We start from the raw sequence: 24,932 nt of genomic DNA on the forward strand, positions 1-24,932 counted from the left end.
GTCCCCAGGACAGGGGTTGGGAGCCTGGGATGCTGACAAAGGACTACCTCTGGATAGAGGAGACAAACATATCCCATAGGCAAATGGTGGTTTAGAAAGTAAAAGAGGACACCCAATGTTAGAATGAAGTGTTTGATTTTAGTAACCAAAGCAGGGCTTTTGATTGCTGGACTTCCAACACTTAGATAAGTAGTCAAGAGGAGGAAGTGCCCAAATAAGGGAATAGACCTTAGTGGCTACTTTAAGGAATGTAGTCTAACAATGTTTAGCAAAACAGAGAGAATGGGGGAGAAGAGCAAGCCCTGCCAGAGCCATGTTTACAAGGCTTACACTGGCAGTCTCTTATGGCTCAGTTCCAGCAACCACATGGTTGATCACAACCATCTGCAGTGGGATCCAATGTCCTCTTCTGGTGTCTGAAGACAGTGACAGTGAGCTCACATACATAAAATAAATCTTTTTTTTTTTTTTTTAAAGCCTAGCTGATGTTACTGATGTCACACAGCCTTCTTCAGCTGCCCTTCCAGTTTGTTGTCATTACAGTGCTTTCTGGCCTTAGGTGTCTTCAGATAGAAAATAACTTCTGTGACTCCTCACGGATGATTAAGACAACCAGAATTCCAATCCTGGCTCTGACAGGCAGGTAGTATAACCCTAAGAGAGGTTACCTAGGCCTCCAGTTTTTTTAGCTGAAAGATACTAGCTGAGTCTCCAGATCATTGTTATTCAACTTCAGAAACCTGCTCTGATGCTGAAGTAGAAACTACATATCAGAAATAGAAAGACAACTTTCTCCTAGTGCTTCTTGTTTACACTGAGGACATAAGTCCTCCACATTTGCAATCACAGCTACTGTATTACTAGACTCCATATAAATTTAGTACATATATAAGTATGCTTGGTGTTAAAAATTCTAATGACTTTATATTTTTGCAGGTTTTTCCTAGATATAGCATCAGATTGTCCCACAAGTGATGCAGTAAACCATAGTCTTTCCTTCATCAGTGATGGCAATGTGCTTGCTTTACATCGGTTGCTTTGGAACAATCAGGAGAAAATTGGCCAGTATCTTTCCAGCAACAGGTATGTTTTCCCAGTCTTGGAGGAAATGAAACACTTAGTTTAAGTTGAATTAATAAAATTATTGATCCTAAATATTGATCTTCTACTTTGCATCTTTTTGCAGTAAGAATCATAGCATATGGCAAAAGTTATCTCTAGTTGTATGATCAATAGCACCAGCTGTTGCACTGTGATACTATTAAGTGATTGCATATAGGAAGTACCATCAGGCATGGGGCTGTGCTGTTTAGTCCCAGTACATGTAAACAGAGGAAGGTAGATCTCTTGAGTTTGAGGCCAGCCTGGTCTACATAGAGAGTTCCAAGCTTGCCAGGGCTACATGGTGAGACCTTGTCTCAGAGGGAAGGCAAACAGAGAGACTAAGAGTGGATCCAGTAATTGAAATTATTTCACTAGCTTTTTAGTCAAAGCCTCTAGCAACATAAATTATTTGCTGTCCTTTCTCAGAGTTATTTCCTCTTAAGTTTATATAGAATTGTAAAGGGCTCCAATTTCTGTGTCTGAGGAGTTCCCTTGGGTGCCAATAAAACTTGGTTTTCTCGTTCGTGACAAATACCACTGTGGCTAAACAACTAGGAAATGGGAGTTTGAAAAGAAACTCGCTAACCCTTTAAGACTGTTAGCACTGAGGTAGGCGTGGTCATAGCCGACAGGTGCCATCAAACAGGAGAAGGAAATGCACCCCTCAGGAACCTGGGGCTTGGCTTGCCTTTTCTGTTCTGTTTGTTTATTTGTTTGTTTGAGACAAGCTTTGTCTGTGTAGCCTGGCCTGCCCTAGAACTCACTCTGTAGATCAGGCTGGCCTCAAACTCAGAGCGATCTACCTGTTGCTGCCTCTGAAGTGCTGGGATCAAAGGTGTGCGCCACTGCCACCTGGCTACTAACCTGGAACTTTAAAAAATGAACATTCTCTTCTTTTTCATTATTTGAATACATATGCATAGTTTGTTGATTTTTTAATGTGCTGTTTTAAAAATGCTGTGTATTTTAAACGTGAAAATTTAGACAGTGATTTGACAGTTTCATGTCTGCCAACTAGCTTGAACTACTTGGGTAGTTTTGATATACCCACCGGTTTTTATAAAATGTATTTGTTGAGAAGGGAAGGAAGGAAGGAAGGAAGGAGAGGAGTGGAGAGAACACACACTGACTAAGTATTCGGATGTATGGTCCTGTGGGGCCATTCTTTTTCATACCACACTGCTCTTCCAGTTTGGTTACTAACACCCATGTCAAGTGACTCACAACTGCTTCTTAATTCCAGCTCCAAAGGATCTCGTACCAACTTCTGGCCTCATACACACACACAAATAAAATATTAAATAAATCTTTAAAAACATGGTTACATGGTATCAGCATTTGGGAGGCTCAGGCAGGAAGATCATGAGTTTGAGGTTAACCTGAGCTAATTAGAGTAAGACCATGTCTCAAAAAAAATTCTCATTTACCTGTGGTTACATAGGCCCTGTCCTAAACACTGTTTTCATAAGAAAAACTAGATGAGAATGTTACAAGTATCAATTCTAAACAAACAAAAAAATTGAACTTAAAACAAATTTTACAGGTGGAAAATAATTGTGTGTCTAAGATCTGAGATCTTTCAATGCTGCAGTCTTACAAATCAGGCAGAAACAAGTAGTTAAAAGAAAAGCAAGCATGACAGTCTAAAGGAAGGTCAGACTTTCCAGGTAATGTGAAGTGCCATTTCCTAAGCATTTCCTGTTGTTGCCAGGGATCATAAAGCTGTTGGAAGAAGACCTTTTGATAAGATGGCCACACTTCTTGCATATCTCGGTCCTCCGGAGCACAAGCCTGTGGCAGATACACACTGGTCCAGCCTTAACCTAACCAGTTCAAAGTTTGAGGAATTTATGACCAGGTAAAACACGCCTTGGAAAGAATGAGTATGTTTTGGGGGTGTGAAACAAAGTTTATCACCAAACCACTTATTAAATGTGCTCATGCTGTATTAACATGGCATGTTTTGTTTTTGCTTTGATATATTGATTTTCTTACAAAAAGAATGATTCTTACAGAAAGTTTATCTAGCTTCGCTAAAACATTTGTTTATTTAGTGTGTGTGTGTATGTGTAAATATAAAAAATACATTAAGTGAACATACTTATTGACCTGAATTCACACTTGAGTTATGGTTCTTTTGTATTTAAATCCTAAATTCTTATTGCCATACCAATATATTTTTGAATCCTTCAAAAAGTTCTATGGTTTTAATTTTTTTAGAGTAAGGCCCAGAGAATTCAGCTTCAACAAACATTTGTCTGAACATTTATTTTGCATCTCATTTAGAGGACTCTATCAACTAAAAGATTCTCACTAAGACACACACTTGATGTTTGCTAAATACATATTTTTTATATTTCACAAACGGTAGATTGTGGCTGTGAGTTGGTTGTTTTATTCGTAGAATGTGCCAGTGACAGAAAGAAAACATTCTCATTAAACATTCGGGATTTAATTTATAAAAGTTAAGTTAGACAGTAAGACCCTGCTTTGGAGAGAGAAGGGGAGATGGAAAGGGAAGATAGAATGAGAAGATCCAATTCAGGATATGTCTAATAAATATTACAGAAGTCACATTTAATGAGATTGGGAAGAAGTAGAGATATTGGCAGAATTAAAAGATAACAACTTTCCATTTATATCCCATCATTTGTAAATCACTTAAAATTTCAGATAAGCCCAGTGAGTTTTAGCAGAATATATAAAAATTAAGCTGTGTTGTTTCAGAAATTTCAGTACATATGAGAATTGTGAAAAAGTATTCAGAATGTTGGATGGACTTAATCACTGAGTAATCATCATGAAAAAGGTGTTTGTGAAGGTGTGCATGTACAAATCAAAGAAGGAAGGCCTTTCTTGCAGGTAGGGGTGTGTGGGGAGGCAGCCCTGGCTGGTCTTCTTTCTTGTCAGTTCTTGAAGCAGTGGAGGGGGAAGAGTATCCTGTAAGACTTTTTGTCTTACAAAATATATAGGGTTCCTGTACAATAATAAAAAGGTTAGTTTGCTACTGTAGCTGACCTCCCTTCTGTGTTCCTCTGAGGCCTGAAACTGGCACTTAGCACCTCATCTTAAACAGCAGGAGACTAAGTAAAGGAGTAATTGCTAGAGCCTTCCCCCTTTTGTCCAGATGCCTTTTGCTTGTCAGGCTGGGGGAAGGTTGGAGCAATAAAGTAATATTGAATTGAGTACAGAAGAGAATCATTCTCACAGAAGGAAAAACTTTTACATAAGAAAATATGCATAAACTCACATAAATTCACATACAAATTCATGCATGCGTATTTATACATTTCCATTTAAACCAGCTGGGTCCAGCTTACATAAATTCTCATAATTACATGCTTACACATACACATCCCTACTAACATATGCATTTGGAGCAAATAACCAAGCACCAGTGCAGAACTCACTCATTCGGGATAAAAAAATGAGCTCCAATCTTTAATGCATAGAGAAATTAAAAGGCTCCACCCCTTTAATGCTAAATGAATTAAACCCAAGCTTGTAAAAAGAAAGCTTTGTTCTTTTTAATAAGATTAAGCTTGCCTTGCTGTTAAGGAAAGACCTGCTCTGCCCACTCCTTCTTCTGCATTCTCTTCTACTCTTGTTCACTCTCCGAGCCCTGATGTCACAATAATGCCCTTAGTCTCAGTGCCTTTTCTCCCAATACCATGCCTTTACCTCTAAGTTCTTGAGTTCAGTTCTGTCTAAAAAGTTCTCTTGTGTCCTAACTAAAAACAAATCCTCATCTTTTCTAAAAAGTTTTGTTGAAGTCATCTAAAGTGTTCTGCCTAAGTTTTCCTCAGCTCAGTTCTATCTCTTCTCTTTGTCCTCAGAACTTAAACATCTTTATAAATACATGATCACATGGTTAAAAGTTCATCACAAGTTTACACATGAGTTCGTCATAAATTTACAACAGAGAATCTTTATATGCATATCTATTAGTAGTAATTATCTAGCTAAACATTCATTATCTGTCATGGTTCCACAAGTTTATAGAGAGTTGAAAATCATAGCTAAGTTATCAGAGAACTTCTGTATAGATAAACCCAGTCAACATTTTAGTCTAATGTCCTAGTACCTATAACAAATCAAACTTTCCTTTTTATGCCTCTGGTTAATGGTTTTACAACCTCTTTTGATGTGCTCTGAGTAGTAGAAAGTCTGGTTACTATCAGAGGCAATTAACTGGTTATACATGGGAGACTGGCAGAGTTCTCATTGCAGTTTTGACTATCAGAAAGGACCTAATAGCAGTCCCACCATAAAAGGACTTAATAAATACTGATACAATTTTAGAAATTCTTGTAGGATTATCATAAAGAATTGAGAAGTCATCTATTTGCCTATATAGCATCACTCCAAGACAGTACATCTTTGTAGATCTGCAGAGATCTGCTCAAAAGGTTGTGATTGTCACATATGTAATAATAACAGTAAAGCATATTAATAGCAGGAATTTTTCCTAAAATGATTTTCTTCTAGGCCACGCTTTTGGGAGCAAATATGTCGTGGATTATTTTAATCCAAGGCAAACCATTTTAGGAAGATCACCTATTGGCTTCTATTGTGATGGCTCCTGACACTTTCTCATCTCTCTAAAACCTATAAACGAGAAGATTGATGAACTGAACTTGCAAAGAAAAACAAACTAAAAATCCTTTTATCTGGAAAAAAAAAATAGAATGGGTAAAAAGTAACCCAGCAGCTCCTCTCCCTGCCCAGGGGCATTGTTAAGTAATCCCAAGAAAGTCTTCCTGACTCAGGAGTACACCTTGACATTTTGCCCTACAGAAATCCAGTTGCTTTCTAAGTATTTTGTTTTTTGTTTGTTGTTGATTAATCATATTTTTCTTGAGCTACTCAACAGTCTGTGTAGATCCTCTAAGTGGCTTTGTTCTTTGTTTTAGACACCAGGTTCATGAGAAAGAAGAGTTCAAGGCCTTGAAAACGTTAAGCATCTTCTACCAAGCTGGCACCTCCAAAGCTGGGAATCCTATTTTTTATTATGTTGCACGGAGGTAAGAAATACATTTTAGTTTCTTTTAATAGGGTTTTTCAAGTGATAGCAGTTAATGAAAGGTGGTAGGATTTTTTTTTTTCTTTTTGAATTAATAGCCCTTAAAGCCATGCCTCCCTAGATAGTCTACTCACTACTAGATTTGTTTAAGAGTACTCACTTCCTTATTGTTTTCTATGGTACATCTGATGTTAAGATACCACCACAAGGAGTTACTATCAAAGTAAAAAGTCTTTCAGGTATATTCTGATTTTATAATATCTTCCAACACAAAAACCAGAACACACACTTAAGAAGAAAGAAATATTAGTGTATTGTGTGAGACTGTATCAGAGCAGTTTAAGAAAGAATTCCTGGAGCTATAGGAAATGTCTGTAAAGATGGATGGGGTGGCCTGGGAAATAGACTGATAGCCCCAGCCATGCCATGAGCTTCTCCTTCTACATGGTGATGGGCTTGCCTTGCTTTCCCCGTCATGTGAAAACTAATGTGTGATGGTACTTAGGCTCTCTTCTTCCCATGAGAATGGCATAACCCACAGTGGCTGAACTTCATTTGACAAGAAGTGATACTACACAGCAACCAGTGATGTTGAGATGTCAAGGACAGTCCAGCAGCTCTGGGGCTTAGTCTTCCCAAACTTAACAGAAATGGAGGAATTATGTTCATTGACTTATAGTCATAAATAGCAAAAACCTGTTAGTGGTTGAGAAATCATACAAAATGGGAGAAGGAAGGATGAAAAACATGAAACATGTTTAATTAGATATTTAGCTATCCAGAGCACTGGGTAATTGGGGGAATAGAAAAGGAACAGAAGATCACATTTACCTTTGCCTATCTTTTTAAAACAGCTTCAAGGAATATCTTCTAATTCTAGGCAAATAAATGTGTTGGTACATTTCTAAATATAGCATTTAAGAAGCCAAGGCAGAAGGATTGTACTCAGAAGGCCACCCTGGGCTATAGTCTGAGATCCTATCTCAAAAGACCTTCCCCCCAAAATGGAGGACTCCCCCCCTTATCTCCACAAAACTCTGTTCTTGTCTTGGTTGCTCTTTCCAAGGTAATTTTAATTTTCTTTCATATTCCAGCCATGTTGGTATTTCAACTTTGACCTTTAGTACTACCAGGGTATTTTGGCTTTCCCTGCTGTAAGTTGTGAGGACTGTTGAGGAGGGTGGTAGATGTGTGCCTCACTCCCAGCCCCTTTTAATTATTTGTAGTTTAAAGGTAGCAAAATGTTGTAGAACATATGAAAATTGGATTTTATTTTCTCCTCCTCATGATAAGGAACTGTAAGTTTATGGTCTTTCTCTGGTGGCCTAGCAAAGGAAAGCAGATTGGCCTGGCTTTTCAGTGGGTTTCATTAGTGAGGTTTCCACAGCTCTAAATTACTCCTGCACAGCATCGGTTTGCTGCTTATTAGGTGTTCTAAACTTTCATTTTTGAGAAGGAAGAAAATATGCTTGTTAAACTGTTGTGTCTCTTCCTATGTGATTTTTTTTTTTTGTAACAAACTGAGGGTTTTTTTTTTTGTTTGTTTGTTTGTTTGTTTGTTTTAGTTTTTCTGTTTTTTTTTTTTTTTTTTTTCTGGATATGATATTGCCGAATCAAATTTTCAGTACATAGGAGTTTTAGGTTTTTGCTTTATGTTTTGAAGTGTGACCTTACCAAATAGCCTATCTGGCCTATAACTCTCAATCATTCTGCCTCAACTTCTGGGGTACTGGGTCTTTAGGGGCTTTTTTGGTTTTGTTTTTTAAATGTATATGAGCATGCTTGTCTATCTGTGCGTCCTGCTGCCTTCAGAGGCCAGAGTGCGCACCAGATCCCCTGGAGCTAAAGTTGCAGGCAGTTGTGAGTGACCATGTGGGTGTTTGGAGTTGAACCTGTATCCTTTGGATACACAACTAGTTCTCTCCAGCTCCTGAGTGCTGGTCTTAAAGCCATGTGTTACCATGCCTGGTGCCTTTTGTTCTTGAGAGCTAGTAGAGCTCCTGGCCCTCACTTTCCCTGGGTATGATGCTTAGCTCCAGAACAAAGGGGCACAGTGGAAAGAGCAGAGAGAGGCCCCGTTTCTCATTATGACAATCAGTGAAGGCTTTATGTGTATGGCCTTCTGTGACAAGTGCCTTTGGAGTCTGGCTTGTTTGCTGTCTACAGACATTCAAACTTTAAATGTCTTATTGCCTCATCTTCACAAACCTTTTTGCCCTGTCATCTTAAGAATCTCCCTTTCTTTCCTATTGTCCTCTTTGGAAAGTCACCTGTGAGATCTAATGGATCAACTGAGGTATTTTAGTGTAGGCTTTGGTTATTACCAGTTCTCTTTTATTTTATCAAGAAAGTGGGCCTAAATAAAAGCCATACCAAGAGGAAACAGAACTAAACCACAGTTGCTACTCTGTTTTGTGGCTTTGTGTTCAATTTCATTACATGGTTTTCTGATATCTGTGTCATTTCAGCTGTAGCTCAGACAGTGACCCCCTCCATTACCTCAGTATTTCATACCTGAAGTTCTTGATGTGTGGTTCAGCAGAAAAGTACACTTGTTAGGAAGACTTTCTGAGCTAGATGATGAACAGCCAATAAATAGGAGGCTGCCTTAAGACACATGCATTTACCAGGGCCCAACAGTCATGTACTTATAAATGTAACTATTCAGTGTTCATTAATGACTTACATTCAGGATTTAATTATTTTGTATTGGATCTTCATAATCTAGAATTACCATCTGTTACTATATTTATGAGTGCACATACACATATGCTATATATGGACACCCCCCTCATACTCACTCTCTCACTCTCTCTCTCTCTCTCTCTCTCTCTCTCTCTCTCTCTCTCTCTCTCTCTCTCTCTCTCTCACTCTCTCTCTCTCTCTCTCTCTCTCTCTCTCTCTCTCTCTCTCTCACACACACACACACACACACACACACACACATGCACAAACACACAATCTCTTTGTGTATGCCTGATAACCCTGAAGGACAGAAAGGGCTGTAGCTGCCAGTGGTTTGTGGTCCTTTAGCCTAAGAAACCCTTCCCACTTGCTTCAGTAGCAGCGCTGGCTTTACTGGCTTGTCTGAGTTACTTGTCAGTTTCTTAGACAGTCACTTTAACAAGGAACATGGATTGTTTGGTTCTTCAAGCCTGGGTCATGAGCTTATGCTTAGAGCTCAGCAGTAAATCCAGGTGTGCACAGACAGCAGTAGTATATTTCTGTCATTTCTCTCTCTCTCTCTCTCTCTCTCTCTCTCTCTCTCTCTCTCTCTCTCTCTGTGTGTGTGTGTGTGTGTGTGTGTGTGTGTGTATGTGAGAGAGAGAGTGAGTGAGAGTGATTAAAATTTCAAAATCTAAGCATTTCAGTTGAGATTTTCTCTGTGGAATGCTGTGGTTTTTCACAGCTGTTTGGGAGAGGGCATTAATACAGATAATAACTCATATTTACTTAATATTTTCTTCACAAACTATATATTGTATATTGTGTAAGTTTTTATTTCATTCTCATAATAACCTTCTGAGGTATTATTAGCTATCTTTGACATATTGACAGAAACTCAATTCTAGTTATCAGAAAAATCTAAATAATAGCATTTTCTAAGCCCCCTGAGCTTCCACACTAGAATCTAGGGGCAAGGCTTCTTTTTAAAAATATTTTTTCATTAACTTATTTATTTATTCACTTTACATCCCTATCACAGCCCCTTTCCTTCCTCTCCTTCCTGTTTCACCCTGTCTGGTCCCTGCCCCATTACCCCTCCTCTTCTCTGAGAAGAAAGGGAACCCCCCCCTTTGGGTACTCCCCCACCCTGGGACATCAAGTAGCAGCAGGACTAAGAGCATCTTGACCAAGCAGTCCAGCTAGGGGGAGGGGATCCAGTGGTAGGCAACAAGGTCAGAGACAGCCCATGCTCCAGTTGTTAGGGGACCCACATGAAGACTAAACTGCACATCTGCTACATGTGTTAGGGGGTCTAGGTCCAGCCCCTGCATGATACTTGGTTGGCGGTTCAGCCTCCCATGGCTCCAGGTTGACTCTGTATGTCTTCTTGGGGTGTCCTTGATCCCACTGGCTCACTCAATTCTATCTCCCATTCTTCCACAAGACTCCCCGAACTCCTCCTGACATTTGGCTGTGGGTCTCTGTATCTGCTTCCATCTGCTTCTGAATGAAGCATCTCAGGAGACAGTTATGCTAGGCTCCTGTCTGCAAGCATAGCAGAGTATCATTAACAGTGTCAGGGGTTGGCTCTCTCCCATGGGATGGATCTCAAATTGGACCAGTAATTGGTTGGCTATTCCCTCAATCTCTGCTTTATCTTTAACCCTGTTCATCTTGTAGGACAAACTTTGGGTGGAAGGTTTTGTGGGTGAGTTGATGTCTCCCTCCATTGGAAGTCCCACTGGCTATAGGAGGCAGCCACTTCAGTCTCCATATTCCCAACTGCTAGGAATCTCTGTTAGGGTTGCCCCCATAGACTTAGGGAGCCTCCCCTGTTCCAGGTATCTGGATAGTCCCAGAAATGCCCCCACCTGATCCCCATTCCTATTTCCACCTTACTCTGTCTCCTATCCAGTTCACTCCCTCTACCCATCTCCAATGTCTCTTTCATTTCCCCTTCTGAGTGAGATTCATGCATTCTATGCATCCTTGGAGACCAGGCTTAATTTGTATATTTAGACTGCCACTCCCAAATGACCCATCTGTAATCAGTTCGTTTGGGTTCTGCTGTGTCATTTTACTCTTGATAACTTAGCTAGTTAGAATCATCACTGAATTCTAAATTAACCTTAAGTCCTAACTCACTGTGTCAATAACTGCAGGAATTATTACTGTTAGCTTACTGAGTTTTTTGAGTTAAACCCATCCTTGTATATAAACATAAAAATCCAGACAATGTTCCTTTAATCTCAGTACTCAGGCCAAGGTAGAAAAGCAGGTGAGTCTCTGAATTTGAGACCAGCCTGATCTACATAGTGAGTTCCAGGACAGCCAGAGCTGCACACAGAGACTCTGACTAAGAGAAGGAGAGAAGAGGGTGGGAAATGGACAAAACAAAAGGGATGGGAGAGGGAGGAAAAAGTTCAGCTAACAGTTAAGACATTTTCCTAGATAAAATGAGTTCTCAGTTCTAAGCATCTGACTTGAAAACAGTCTTTGAAACCCAATATTTACTCAGAATACATTCCTATTATTGGATCAGCAGTATTCTGCTTTAAAAATATACTGGGTGATCCATTGCTATCACACTTTCATGAAAATAGTGTCCTGCAAATGAGTGTGTTTGTAAAAGTCTGTTGTTTATACCCTATTAGTGCTATTCAGTCACTAATAAAATAATAAAATACAAAATGGCTTCTTCCACACCACTCTTTACCTCTCAGCTTTTCCTTCCCCCTTGCTTAAGTGCCTCCTGCATAATTTCTTCTCTCATCTTTAACAGACATTTGAATTTGATTCTGTTTTGCAAACATTTAAAACACGAATGTGATGTTTTGTTTATTTTTGCATTTAATAGGGCACTGCACATTTATAGGGAGAAAATGATTATATTAATGTAATATTTAAATTATACAATTAAAACTTGCCAAAACCCAAATCATGCTAGAATAATGATAATTTCTTCCACCGTAAATTAGAATAAATTTTATTTCTTTAGTGTGCTTGTCATTTAGTAAATAATAAGAGGGGCCAAAGTGAGCAGGCATTCTGTCTCATCTCTGCCTGAGTCCGTACAAAGGAGGAAACGTACTGCACAGGAGGAGAGTGAGTGTGGATGGTCTGAGTGGTGTGCTGCCACCCGCCGTGGTCATGTTTATGGAGGAACTTGAGGCCACATGTTCTTGCCAGGTGGTCTTGGAGATTAGCTCCGGAGGCTTTGTCCCAGGACTGAGGCTGCTTCCAAGCAGTGTGGTACTCACAGGACTTAGCCTGGGGCTCATGGTGGAAGAGGAGAGTATCTCAGGACTCAAGTTTTCTGTAGAATTTGAGGTGATAGTTGTTGTTGTTGCTGCTGAAATTGTTCCCATAATATGAGCATACACGAGGAACAGGCTGATGGTGAAGGGAGGCTTGATCATCATTTTCCTTTGCTTTAAAATGATCATAAAATGTAATACTCAGCTCACAAATACATAGACAGTCACATCTTTAGTTGTTTATTCAGTATATTCACATAATTATTCATTAATGAACAAATAACAAGCTTCCTTTCTATGCATCTCCTGATAGAAAATCTGTTTTATATCTAGGTTACTAACTTCAGGAATAAGCATTCTGAATACTAGAATGAGCTTGATTTTGTTTTCCTGTTTTGCAAACAAGTTAAACATGAGGCATTTGAACCAGTAAGAGTGGGGTCTGTGAGGTGCCGAAGAGCAGCAGAGGTGCGGCTGGGTAGGAGAAGAGAGCAACAGGAGGAGGAGGAAACAGCTCCTCTTGGCATGTCTGTGGTTTCTCACTTAACAGTTTAAGGGTTATCCCTACAAATTAAAATATTACTTTTAAAACTTTACTACAAAAATAGAAGGAAAAAACAACCATAAGTCAAATGATTTTCCCAGTGCTGTTTCCTTCATTTTAACCTTCTTTGGGGGTGGGAGAGAGCAAGCAGCTAGCTGTTAGAGTATTTCATAGCTTTTTAAAAAAGAAACCTAGAATTGATTTAAAATGAGTCTGCCATTTTACAACTGAGTCTACACAAGGAGTACAGCATGTCTAGAGATACCTATCTTAAAGTGAGCAGACCTAGAGTCTGAGTCTGAGTCCTAGCCCAGGTTTTTAGTTGAGAAGATTGCCAACACAGGGCAGGTTCCTATATCAAAGGATTAGCACTAACTCTAGATTAGGCTACTTTTCTTTTAGCCTGTATTCAAATCTAATAGCTTGCTACATCTGGGATAAGGAGACCCCTGCTTACTATGATTTAATATTATATTTTTATTTAAATCTTAAATTTTAGGAATGTATACAAGAACTTCCATTTCATTCTAATACATAGTTAAACATTTTCAAGTTATTCTTACCTTTTGATTTGGTGAACTGTTTTTGAAGATTATGAATTCAGCCTTTGTCTGGTGTCCTGGAGAGTGATCCTGAAAGGGAGTCTCTTCTCACTCTCCAAGTTGTAAATAATATAGCTAGAAGTCAGTCACGTGCTTGGAGCCTCGCCTCTTTGGAAGTATCTACATGAGTGTTTTCTAATGCCTAGTGTAAACAGGCAGACTTTGACAGAGATTAAGGAATTCAAATAAAGTCTTTATAAAGTCTATCTATGTAATTAAAGGATCCAGTGAATGCCTCACTACATTTAATCTTTCTGAATGTACCCGAACTGGATTGCTTCATTGAATTGTCTCTAACTTGATGAGTATACAATTTTGCTTTGTAGTTATCATGATTTCAAACCAAGTAAGAACATTAATGATGATTTTAAAATAATTTAGGAATTTTACATCTTAGGAAGCTAAATGTTGGTAAATAAAAGGTAAATGTAGCCTCTCAGACACGAAGTTAAACTGTATTCACATGAAACTTAAAAAAACAAGAATTAAACATAGATGTGATAATTAATGTAAGACTAGATTACAAAAGTTTGATTTTAAAAAATGTACTAAAGCATCTCTCTGACAAGATGAGGTCAGTTCTTTGCAGGAAAATTGGGCTGTGTGGTGTTAGCAGCTTCATTTTCCTGGCAGCACCATGAGTGTAGCAGGGATGGACAGTGGTGTTGATACACAAGGAAGTTCCTGCATGAGCGGCAGAGGAACAAGCCAGTGCATGCCCCTTCACTGCTCTGTTGTGAGGTGTTTCCCCTGCTTTTGAATGAATAGGCAAATGCTTGCTAAGTCTCTAGCCTCACTTCATGGAGGGTAGTTGTGATCATACTTAGGAAATAAACAAAAGAAGCCTCTTGGCAACCAGGGAAATGCTCTAAATAAGTAACTAAGATAGTGCCTGGTACCATGCTTCACCTAATTATTGCTTATTCTGAGAATTTAGCCTGGGGCATATAGTTGAAATGATTGTAGTGATGTTTTCTCCTTGAGCTAACTGTGGCCCAGTAATAATTATGTTTTTCTAATCCTGACCTTTTGAATTTATTCCTTTGTTTGTTTGTTTGTTTTCTTTGAGACAGAATTTCCCAAGCATCTGGCGTTGAATTCACCATTCTCTTCCCTCACACTTTGAATGTTGAGATTATAGTGTGGCCATCATGCCTAGCTATTCAACTTACTGCTATATTTCTAACAATTGGATCTCACTGAACTTAATTCAGTATTTTTCTCCTCATTTTTCTCATAGTCTTTGTTTTGTTTTGTGAGATAGGGTCTCATTACTTATCCCTGGCTCTTCTCATAATCTATTAATTTCACTTATTATTTAGTCAAATGGCTAGTTCTCTAGCCTTGGAATTGTCATTATCTTATATTTTTATTAATTTTAATGATACTAAACAAACAAAAATTATTCATCATTATCCAGCCTTGAAAGGCCTCCATATTATTATAATGTCTGAAGTTCTTTTCTTCCTTGCTCAGAATTCCTGCTGTGGAGGCCTAACTCTGATGTCAGCACCCTTTTTCTATGTATGAACCTTCTCTAATTCTAGAGTGAAGAATTAGTCATTTTAGGAAAGTGCAGCTATCAAAGTCTGGGATTTTTTTTCCCCCTTCCTCCTCTGCCTTCAGGTCAGGCACAGCTTACTCTTTGTATGTTTTCTCCCTGCTAGCATAGTAAGTTGTTATTAGGATAAGCACTGGGATTTAGTGGGAACCTGTCAGTTTCTTTCTATTTCTGGTGAGATGATTAGTAATGAGCAACTACTGGTCATTTGACTTTTTTCCTCTGTGTCATAGACATACATTCACAAGTCATAGGACTAAATTTAAGAGCCTACTTCTACTCTCTGGCTCCTATTTGGTAGGCCATATGTACATTCATCTCTGACAACATAAAATTGAATCAATAGACCTTTGACACTCAAATTATTTGAAACACTTTACTTGGGTTGGTATGAGGCCTGAACTTGGTATATTTGTGTTTCTTGCCTCTTTTCAGCATATTCCCATACCACTCCTGGCAGCCTTATGGTTAACTACCTGAGAATGTACCTGAGTTCTGGTGACATCAGTTATGTGACTTGTCCTGGGTAGCCTATTTCTATTCACTCTAGACAAAGAGGGACCTGACAGACCAAAGGAACTGTTCATCCAAGCTGTGCTAAAGTGTTTTAGGAGCATCAGTGATGTAGTGTGCAGCCTCACCAAAACCCCTCTCCAGCATCAGTGATGAATCGCAAGAGTTGAATGCCTGGAGTCTTTTCCCTCAAACTACTACTTATCCCTAGTATACCCTTGGGGACAGGGAGCATGGCTCCTAAGTGTTCCCTTTGTCCACTTTCATGAGGGTTATCTCTGCTGCTCTGATCAAGTTGACAACAATCATATCCAGCAAGAGAAAACAACATGCTCATCACTTTCTGGCCTGATGTTTGGCTTTGAACCAGTTCTTCAAAGTTTGGTGGAAGGCTTCTTCAAAACCCCAGAAGACAGTAGAGCTAGCTGACTCAGTAGAGGTGAGAAACAGACTTTTGTTGTCATAGCTGGAAATACTTGGGGGCTATTTATAATAGAAACCTATCTGTGCTGTTTTCCAAATCCCATGGTACTCTATGTTCCATCCTGCTTTCTAGCTGAGGTGCTGATCTGGATACAGAATCTTATTGAACTTTTCTCATCTCTGAATTCCATCTGACTAATAGGGAATACAAGGAGACTGAAGAAAGAAAGGGTAGGTGGGGATGGATTCTCTTGGTCACCATGGCTGGCTGCATACTTCCATGAGATAATGTTTTTGTTCAGTAATCCCCTCTCTGTATTTGTTTTCTGGTAACTGCTCCACTTCAACTGGTGGTTTTAACCTTTTTGTAATTGTCTTTAGCCCTGCTGCCCTTTTAATGGAATCTCTTGGGTCCCAAGTTGAGTGTTCCACCAATTAGAATTTTATTTTTACACATTATACACTGTATCTTCTACACTCAACTATTTTGAATTTATAATTTCATCTTGCTCCAAGGATTTCAAATCAGGGTTATAGATCTATATTAAATTTGAAGATTTATTGTATTAATTGCAAGATTTCTGTGTACCTAATTAGAATACCTAACATATGGCAAGTAGAGGCACCATTAGTTTAAGAATGTTAAGTCCTTGAGTGTGATGATACATGCCTTTAATCCCAGCAGTTGCAAGGCACTGGGAGATGGACATTCTGAATTTGGGGCTAGACCAGTCTTCTAAGTAAATTCCAGGCTAATCTGGCCCACATACTGAGATCGTGTCTCAAAAACAAAACAGACAACATAGCTCAGCAGTTAATACTTGCTCCTCTTGCAAAGGATCTCCTTTGGTTCCGAACACCTACATGGTGCCTCACAGCCACCTGTAACTCCAGTTCCAGAGGATCTGACCTCTACAGGCTGCTAAATGCACATGACATGTATATACTCACCAAGCAAACACACATAACACTAATACAATAAATAACAAATGTGTATTTAAATTATTTGGAAAAATCTGGTAAATTATGTGTAAGGGGAGAAGGAGGGAGAGGAGAGACAGAGAGAGAAAGAGAGAGAGAGAATGAATATGAACACATGGATACATGCACATGAGTGCAGGTGCCCTTGGAGGTCAGAGGCATCCCTGGAGCTGGAGTTACACATAGTTATAAGCCAACTGACTTGGGTGCTGAAAACCAAACCTAGGTCCTCTGGTAAATGTAGCATGTTAGCTACTGAACCATCTCTCTAACCTCCAGTATTAAAGGTTGTGCCATGCCACAAGTGTGTAGTTGTTTGGTTTAGGTTTTACTATTACTTTACTGACTTATTTTGACACAAGATCCTGCTTGCACTAACCTGGAATTCTCTATGTAGGCATTATTAGCTTTGAACTTATGGGAGCCCTCTAGCCTCTGCCCCTCAAATATTGAGATTAGATACATGTGCCAGCTTATAAATGGACTTTCCTTATATTTAAAAGTTGAACATTTAAAGAATGTTGACAATATATACCACAGCAAATGGTTTCTGATTATTTCCTTTTTTAAAGACATATTTCTGCTGTTTTAGATTATGTGTAGGTGTGTGTGCCTGCATGTAAGTATGTGCATGTGGGTCCTTGTGCTCAAGGAGGCTGGAGAAGTCAGATCTGGATCCTGAGTTACAGACAGATGTGAACTGCCCGATAAGAGATCTGGGGACTCTTCTACAAGAGTAGCATGTAATCATAACCACTGAACCATCTCTTGAGAATGGTATTGCTTTTAAACAAATGATTTAGAAACTTCCCAAGACAGTAGATATACCGCTATCCAAAAGGGCAGGCTCCTGTTAGATTTAATCCTGAGTAATATTTTGAATTGCACCTTAAACCATTATTTTCTTTTACAGTAAAATAGCATCTTGCTTTAGAAATATAATATAGGAAAAAGACATGCTTCCCCTAGCCTAGATGGATCTATCTTAGGGCCTGGGGTATATTAGTCAGTAAAGGGCTTACCTAGCATGCATGAAGTTTGAGACAAACATGGGATACGTAAGACCCTGTTTGAAAAATAAAACAAACAAGCAAGTAAACAAAAAGAAAGCACAAACCACACATTCTTGAGCAAGTAGCTACTTCCAAGCAAAGTTGGGTTTTGCCAATGTAAAGCTTTAATTTTATTGCCTTATTTTGGCTTGTCATGACTTGTTCTTAATAACCAATGTAAACTAACTCAGTATTTTGTTAATAGCATGCTAAAAAACTTTCAAGAAATCATATAAGCCAGGGGTAAAAGATACATAACTCATGTTCAGAATTAAAATGTATTAGAATCATGAACACAGACACAAATGTGGACTGAGTGGTCCTAGGTTAGAATGTCAGTCCTTCCTTCCCATTGTATCCTGGAAAACTGTAAGGAACTCTGCTTGCCAGAGCCACAGTAACTGAACTCTCCTGACCACAGCCCACAGCTGCCTAGAGTAGTTAGGCTAGTCTAAAGACTTGGAATCAGAGTTTCAGCCTGACTTGATTTTGAAAAGATTGTCTCCTCTTTTCCATTCCCCTGTAGATGACAATATTTCCATCTCTTGAGCTTTAAATAAAGTTATCATCTTACTACAACTAACTCTTGATTCTGCTTCTAAAAAAGTTTCTGCTGCACCCTCCATATTGTAGACTCACTCCGCAGCCCCATCCATTTTCATATCTGCAGGTGACAAGTTCTTTTCTTTTTTTCAAAATGGAGGACTAGGTAGCAAATGTGAGAACTTTTAGTAGCTTGCTAGTATTATTGTGCAGCAGCTCTGTTGTGCTGATCTCTCTCTAGTCTAGGCTTTTGCTTTAGTCTCTGCATCCTCCCACATTTCTTCCAGAATAACCTACCTCTCTGGCCATGGCTTTGTACTTCCAGGTAGAATGTTTTATTTTATATACTGGTATTAATGACGATTTTATACATAAGGCATTTGTGTTGCAATATCCTTTTTAACCCAATCACCAATTTGTTGCATTTTCCTCTTCAACCCAAAGAAACCCATTCAATGAAAACAACTCAGTAATTAGGAAAACAAGCTGCGGTCTATTTTGGGCAGATTTACCACTACACTTCTATTCCCCTCCTAGGAAATTCCTTCTCACCTACCATGATCCGTCCTCCTTTTCCCGATCTGTCCTCGACTCTTTCTCTTCCATTTTACTCCCTGATTCCTCCTCTTCCGTTTCCTCTCCTTTTTCCCACCTCCTCTCCCTGTCTAATCATGTGTTGCCTTAACATAAATCTACACATTTGTTTTCCATTTCTGAGGTTTTGGCCATGCTCTCATAGCTATCGATACTATTATTTTTTCCAGAATGTTTATTGACTTCTTTACAAAAAAGAATTGCTTATTATTAATCACATATTTCAAGTTAGCATATTTAATATTTTTCATTTATTTTTTATTAGGTACTTTGTATTTACATTTGAAATGTAATTCCTTTTACCCACCCTGCTCTCTCTCTCTCTCTCTCTCTCTCTCTCTCTCTCTCTCTCTCTCTCTCTCTCTCTCTCTCACACACACACACACACACACACACACACACACACCCCTCTAATTTGGAAGGTGCACTCCATTGCCTTGGCATTCCCCTACATTGGGCAAAGTTGCCCTTTCTGGAACAAAGGCCTTTTCTCACATTGTTGCCAGACACTGTTATCTTCAGCTACACATGCAACTGGAGTAATAGGTCTCTCGATGTGTGCTCAATGGTTGGTGTTTTAGTCCATGGGAGTTGTGGAGGGCTTGGTTGGTTGATAATATTGTTTCCTCCCATGAGGTTATAACGCCTTGAAAATGTATGTTATATACGAAAAACCAGGAAACAAATGGCTAGGAGTAGTGGTACACACATTTAGTCTCAGCACTCTAGAGGGCAAGTAGATTTCTGTGAGTTCAAGTCCATCCTGTTCTGCATAGTAAAGCTCCAGCCCAGCCCAGGGATATATAATAAGATCTGTCTTTAAAATAAAGTGTAGAACCATTATATACCTACTTTTTAATACCATCCAACGTGTATGTGCCACACTTGTAAAAGATGTCTGCTTGTAAACCCTTCATCCTGAGCATCTCATACAGGTCCTTACAGAGCTGTGCTACTCATCCTGCTCATAAGATTGTTTATCTAAAGCAGAGTGTCAAAGTTGTTTTGGTCAGGCACTGCATGCGAGCCTTTCTTTCTGGAAGTCTGGCTCCTAGTAAATGCCTGTGAGCTTTGACAAGCTATGGAAGGAAGGTATCCTCAAACCAGCTTTCAGGAAGACTCTAGAACAGCTGTTCTCAACCTGTGGGTAGGAACCCTTTTGGTTGGGGTTGCCTATCAGATATTTTGTGTGAATATATATGTATATGTATATATGAAGTAGCAGTGATAAAGTAACTTTATAGTTGGGGCCACAGCAGCATGAGGAACTGTATTAAAGAATCACAGCATTAGGAAGGTTGAGAGCCAGTGCCCTAGAGAAGACTAGCTAAGCAACAGAGTCTGTCCATAGACTTAGAATGCCCAGCACACGTCCTGCAATCACCTCTGCTGAAGTGCTAATAAAGTAGTGTGAAAACTCTGATTTTCTGTTCATGTCATGGTAGAAGACTTGTTAATCACCATGGTGAGTAGGGACATCTGTAAACGAATGTTCCATACTTTTTACTCTGTGTCTCACCTTTGGCTCCACTTTCACAAACCACCTTACCAGTATCCTCTGCCTGCCCTAACAATCTGCCATGTCTACTTTGAGTAAGGGCAAACTTGAACTTTTCACTCCTGAGTCCTCTAAGCAAGGTTGCCCCCTCCCCAAATAAGGTTGTATGTATGTGTCATGAGTTACAAAATTTACCCTTTTAAAGTACAGTTTCATGGATTTTAGCATATTCTGAGTTGTACTTTCATCACTGCTAGTCAGTTTTAAAGAATTTGATCACTGCAAATAAACAGCCATTAACAAGCACTCCTTTTCTCCTGACAGCTACTAATCCTCTTGTGTCTCTGTGGATTGCATATTGTAGATAAATCCTATAAGTGAATCTTATAGTATATGTTCCTTTGTGACTTCACACATATTTGCAAGGTTCCTCTGTGTTTTCATATACATATATGTGTGTGTGTGTGTATGTGTTTATATATATGTACACACATGCGCACACATTCTGCATTTCATTTTATATCTGACCGATATTCCATTGTATGTATATGTGAATATATTTGTGTGTATATATATATATATATATATATGTATGTATGTATGTGTGTGTATGTGTGTGTGTGTATACTACATTTTGTTTTACATCTGACCAATACTCCATTGTATTGCTACATCAGTTGTTTTATATATATATGTGTGTGTGTGTATGTGTGTGTGTATCAGCTATATTGTTATATATATATGTATATATGTATATATAGTTATCTGATAATGTTTTTTTCTCCACTTTTTGGTCACTGTGCATAGTGCTGCTGTTAACACTTAGGTGTTTTTGTAAGGTCTATGTTTTCAGGTTTTGAGATATGTATCTAGAAATGGAGTTGTTAGAACATGGTAATCAAATGTTAACCTCTGAGGACTAGGTAACTTTTCCAAAGTACATATGCCATTGTACTGTCCTGTGTAGTACATGAGCGTTCTAGATTCTCTGCACCTGACCAAATGCTTACAGTTACCTGTTTGTCTAGGCAAATTCTGAGAAATCCTTCCTCTAAACCACAATAGGTTCTGTTATTAATTTACAATGACCATGATAGAATATAATGTTACATTTCTCCGTTGGACACTTAGTTCCTAGGTTTTACATATCTTTATATACCCAGAATATCTAGTATAGAGATGGGATTTTATAGAGCACTTAAATAGACCTAGATTTTGTTTGTTGTATTTTGTTTTTGAGGTGGGAACTTGCTTTTTAACTCAGACTGACCTTGAACTTGGGATCCTGACTCTTTCTCCTGAGTGCTAGAATTACAGATGTGTGCCACTAAGCCTGATTTAACTTTTTGTTGTTGTTGGGGTTTTTTTGTGTGGTTGTTTGGTGGTTGGTTTTTCAAGACAAGGTTTCTCTGTGTAGCCTTGGCTGTTCTGGAATTCACACTGTAGTCCATACTGACCTGTTACTCAGAGATCTGCCTGCCTCTGCCTCCCAAGTTCTGGGATTAAAGGTGTGTGCCACCACTGTCTAGCTGGAGATCTATTTTTAGTGACTGATGTGTGAGCGTGACTGTGCCCGTGCTCTCTCTCTCTCTGTCTCTCTCTCTGTGTGTGTGTGTGTGTGTCTGTCTCTCTGTCTTTCTCTTTCATTGATAGTATTTAAACTTGTCTAAAACATGAGTTCAAGCTCATCATGGTCAACTTATTTAGATCCCACATCTTTAAAAAAAAAGAAGATGGGGGATGGAACTGAAGTTCTAAAGCGATTTAAAAGAGTTCTTAAGTGGTTTTCTTTTCTGTTATACTTGGTTTGCAGAAACAGTAGCAATGGTGTTCAGTTGCATTACTCTACAGAGATGCTTTAGTAATTAATGCATACAGACTGACCCAGCAGTTTCAACTTAAGATATTATGTTTTAAGAACATTAATGTTTATAATACGGCTGCTACTCTATAAGAATAGGTGGTTGAATCTACTTTTTAATGCATCTAGTTCTTGAAAGTAAATAATCCTGAGAATGTTTACAAGGTTTATTAAAAATATAAAGCAAGTATGTAAGAATAAACAAACCTGGATAAATATTGTTCTACAAGAAATGTCACCAATAGAGACAGTGTACTTCAAACTATGCCACCTCCGCACACAACATTTAAGGGAACTAATTAGTAGGGAACAGGGTGAAGGAGGAATGTTCTCAGAGTTTACAGCACATTCTTTCAGAATATGATAGAAAATCATACTTGATTTTTTTTTTTTTTTTGGTTTAAAATGACAAAATACCAAGTTTAATATAGTTTTATTTATAGTGAGGTTTGGTTTCTTGTTAGTTTGTTGTAATTTAAAAACTGCCTCTTGTAGGCAGTGGTGGTACATGCCTTTAATACCTGCATTTGGAAGGCAGAGGCAGGTGGATCCCTTGAGTCTGAAGTCAGCCCGGGCTATATAGAGAAACCCCATCTCATAAAACAAAGACAAATAATTGAAAACTACCTCTTAAATGGTTTTATGAATTCAATTATGGATTTATGAAACTAAGTAAAATCATTTATCATGATTGCTTTGATGAACTACACTAAAAAATTAAGTGTATCACATGATATTTATACTTAAAATCAATTACAGGACATTTTATGATTTATGTGCAAAAATATTTTTCCTAGTTTCAAGTGACTCCTTAATTCTCCAGTTAGTTTGTTTTTTTAAAACCTTTGGCTTTCACAATGTGTCTATAAGTTCATACTTAATGGCATATAGTGCAATTTAAAGTCAGGACAAAGACTTAGACTCTTTTATGAAAGCAAGAGGGCTGAGTGTGTTGGCATAAACCTCTAATCCTAACATTGGGGAGGCGAAGGCAGAATGAGATAATGAATTCAAAGCCAGCATATATTATATAGGAGGGCCTCTCTGCCCAAACAAAACAATAAGAGATTTGATATTATCTTAAGAGGAAGCTATACCATAAGGCAATATTAGCCCTTACAGTTAATGAAATTATTTTTAAACAATGACTTTGCTATTGGTATGAGGAAGTACACCTGAATATTGAGTGTCTACACAATAGAGCTGGTAAATTTCTGTGGCCATGTGCCAGATAGTCTTACACTGTATAATGTCTCAGATGTGTCAGTGGCCACTGTGGCTTTGGTTGGTCAAATAATAGCTTTCCCAGTGGTTATTGTGGTATATGGCATCTTTGTTTTCCCTTACTCGTGGTTTGGTGTCTCCTCATTCTCTCTACTTGATGAAAAGCCATTAAATCTGAGTTTATATTCTGTTGAGGCAAGTATTTGAAAGTCATTCAAACTCTCTCAGCTTTTATAAGTGTTCATTGTGTTGAAACTGTGACTATGGGCAACAAAATAATGCAAAATACAGTCATATTTCCTGGTGTGATTAGTCTGATGGCCTCAGTTTAAATCCTCAGAGCACTAAGAGTGGTAGCATTGGAACATATCTGTAGTACTACACTCCTGTGGAAGGATGGAAGGTGGACACAGGGAGAATCTCCTGGAAGCTTATAGGCCAGTTAGGCTAGCATATGCAACAGACAGCAAGTGATACTCTACCTCAAAAAATGTAGAAGTTGAGGACCAACACGTGAGGTTATCTGACCTCTGATTTCTATATGCCTTTATGAGTTCAATCATACCTCTTTCTGAGCTCATTAGTGATCTAAGATTTCTTACACATTAGAAGGTATATGTGTAGACAGATGGCTCATCAGTTAACAATACTTGCTACTCTTACAAAGGACTTAGGTTCAATTCTCAGCACCTACAGTGCAACTCTCAACTGTTTGTAACTCCCATTCCTAGGAGTCCAATGCCTCCTTTTGGCCTCATTAGATACCCAGCATGCATGTGGGACATACAGTGAGGTGAAGAAGATATATGCAGGCAAAACACCCATAAACATAAGACAGAGTAATGTCTGTAATTAGAACACAGATATGAATACATTTGGCTTGAGTCCTTTCTTTGTATGTATATGTGTCAGCAGGTATGTACATATGTGCATGCACATGCAGAGGCCAAAGTTGATGCTGGCTGATGTTTTTTATTACTCTTCTACCTTGTTTGTTTGTTTGTTTATCTATTTATTTATTTTTGAAACATGGTCTTTCTCTGGCTCTGGAGCTCACTGATTTGGCTGGAATAACTGACGAGACAAGCCCTCAGAATCCTCCTGTCTCCATCTCCTAGGGCTAGTATTCTATCATGCTGCTGTATCCAGCTTCTTATGTAGATGCTGGGAGTTCAAACTCAGATCTTCATTTTTGCTCAGAAAGCACTTGATTGAACCATCTCCCCAGACCCTAACTTATTCCTTAAAATACCTTTATATAATGTTTTAAACTACTTTTGAAATCAGAACACAATCAGCAAGGTAACAGACATTAAAATGACAAAAGTTAATCTTGTTTTGTTTTTGTTTTTTGTTAAACTATAATGCACAGCTTAGTAATTCTATTGTTTTGTTTTTAAGTACAGGTTTGATTTCTGTGCTTTATGAATAACCTCACTTCATGAATAACCTCAACAAATCCAGAATCTTGAGTTAAGGTTTCTG

General features: G+C 38.5%; 1 protein-coding gene across 1 annotated transcript in view; it reads left to right on the forward strand.

The window, feature by feature from the left end:
- Nucleotides 1–24,932, forward strand: part of NF1 (neurofibromin 1) — a 234,514-nt gene that overhangs the window by 128,937 nt on the left and 80,645 nt on the right. Inside the window, exons 35-37 of the mRNA XM_080923198.1 lie at nucleotides 937–1,083; nucleotides 2,816–2,962; nucleotides 6,018–6,128. Coding sequence (XP_080779324.1) covers nucleotides 937–1,083; nucleotides 2,816–2,962; nucleotides 6,018–6,128 — 405 coding nt within the window. The remainder of the gene's footprint in view (nucleotides 1–936; nucleotides 1,084–2,815; nucleotides 2,963–6,017; nucleotides 6,129–24,932) is intronic.

The sequence above is a fragment of the Micromys minutus genome, assembly GCF_963924665.1.
Source record: "Micromys minutus genome assembly, chromosome: 10".
NCBI classification, from domain to species: Eukaryota; Metazoa; Chordata; class Mammalia; order Rodentia; family Muridae; genus Micromys; species Micromys minutus.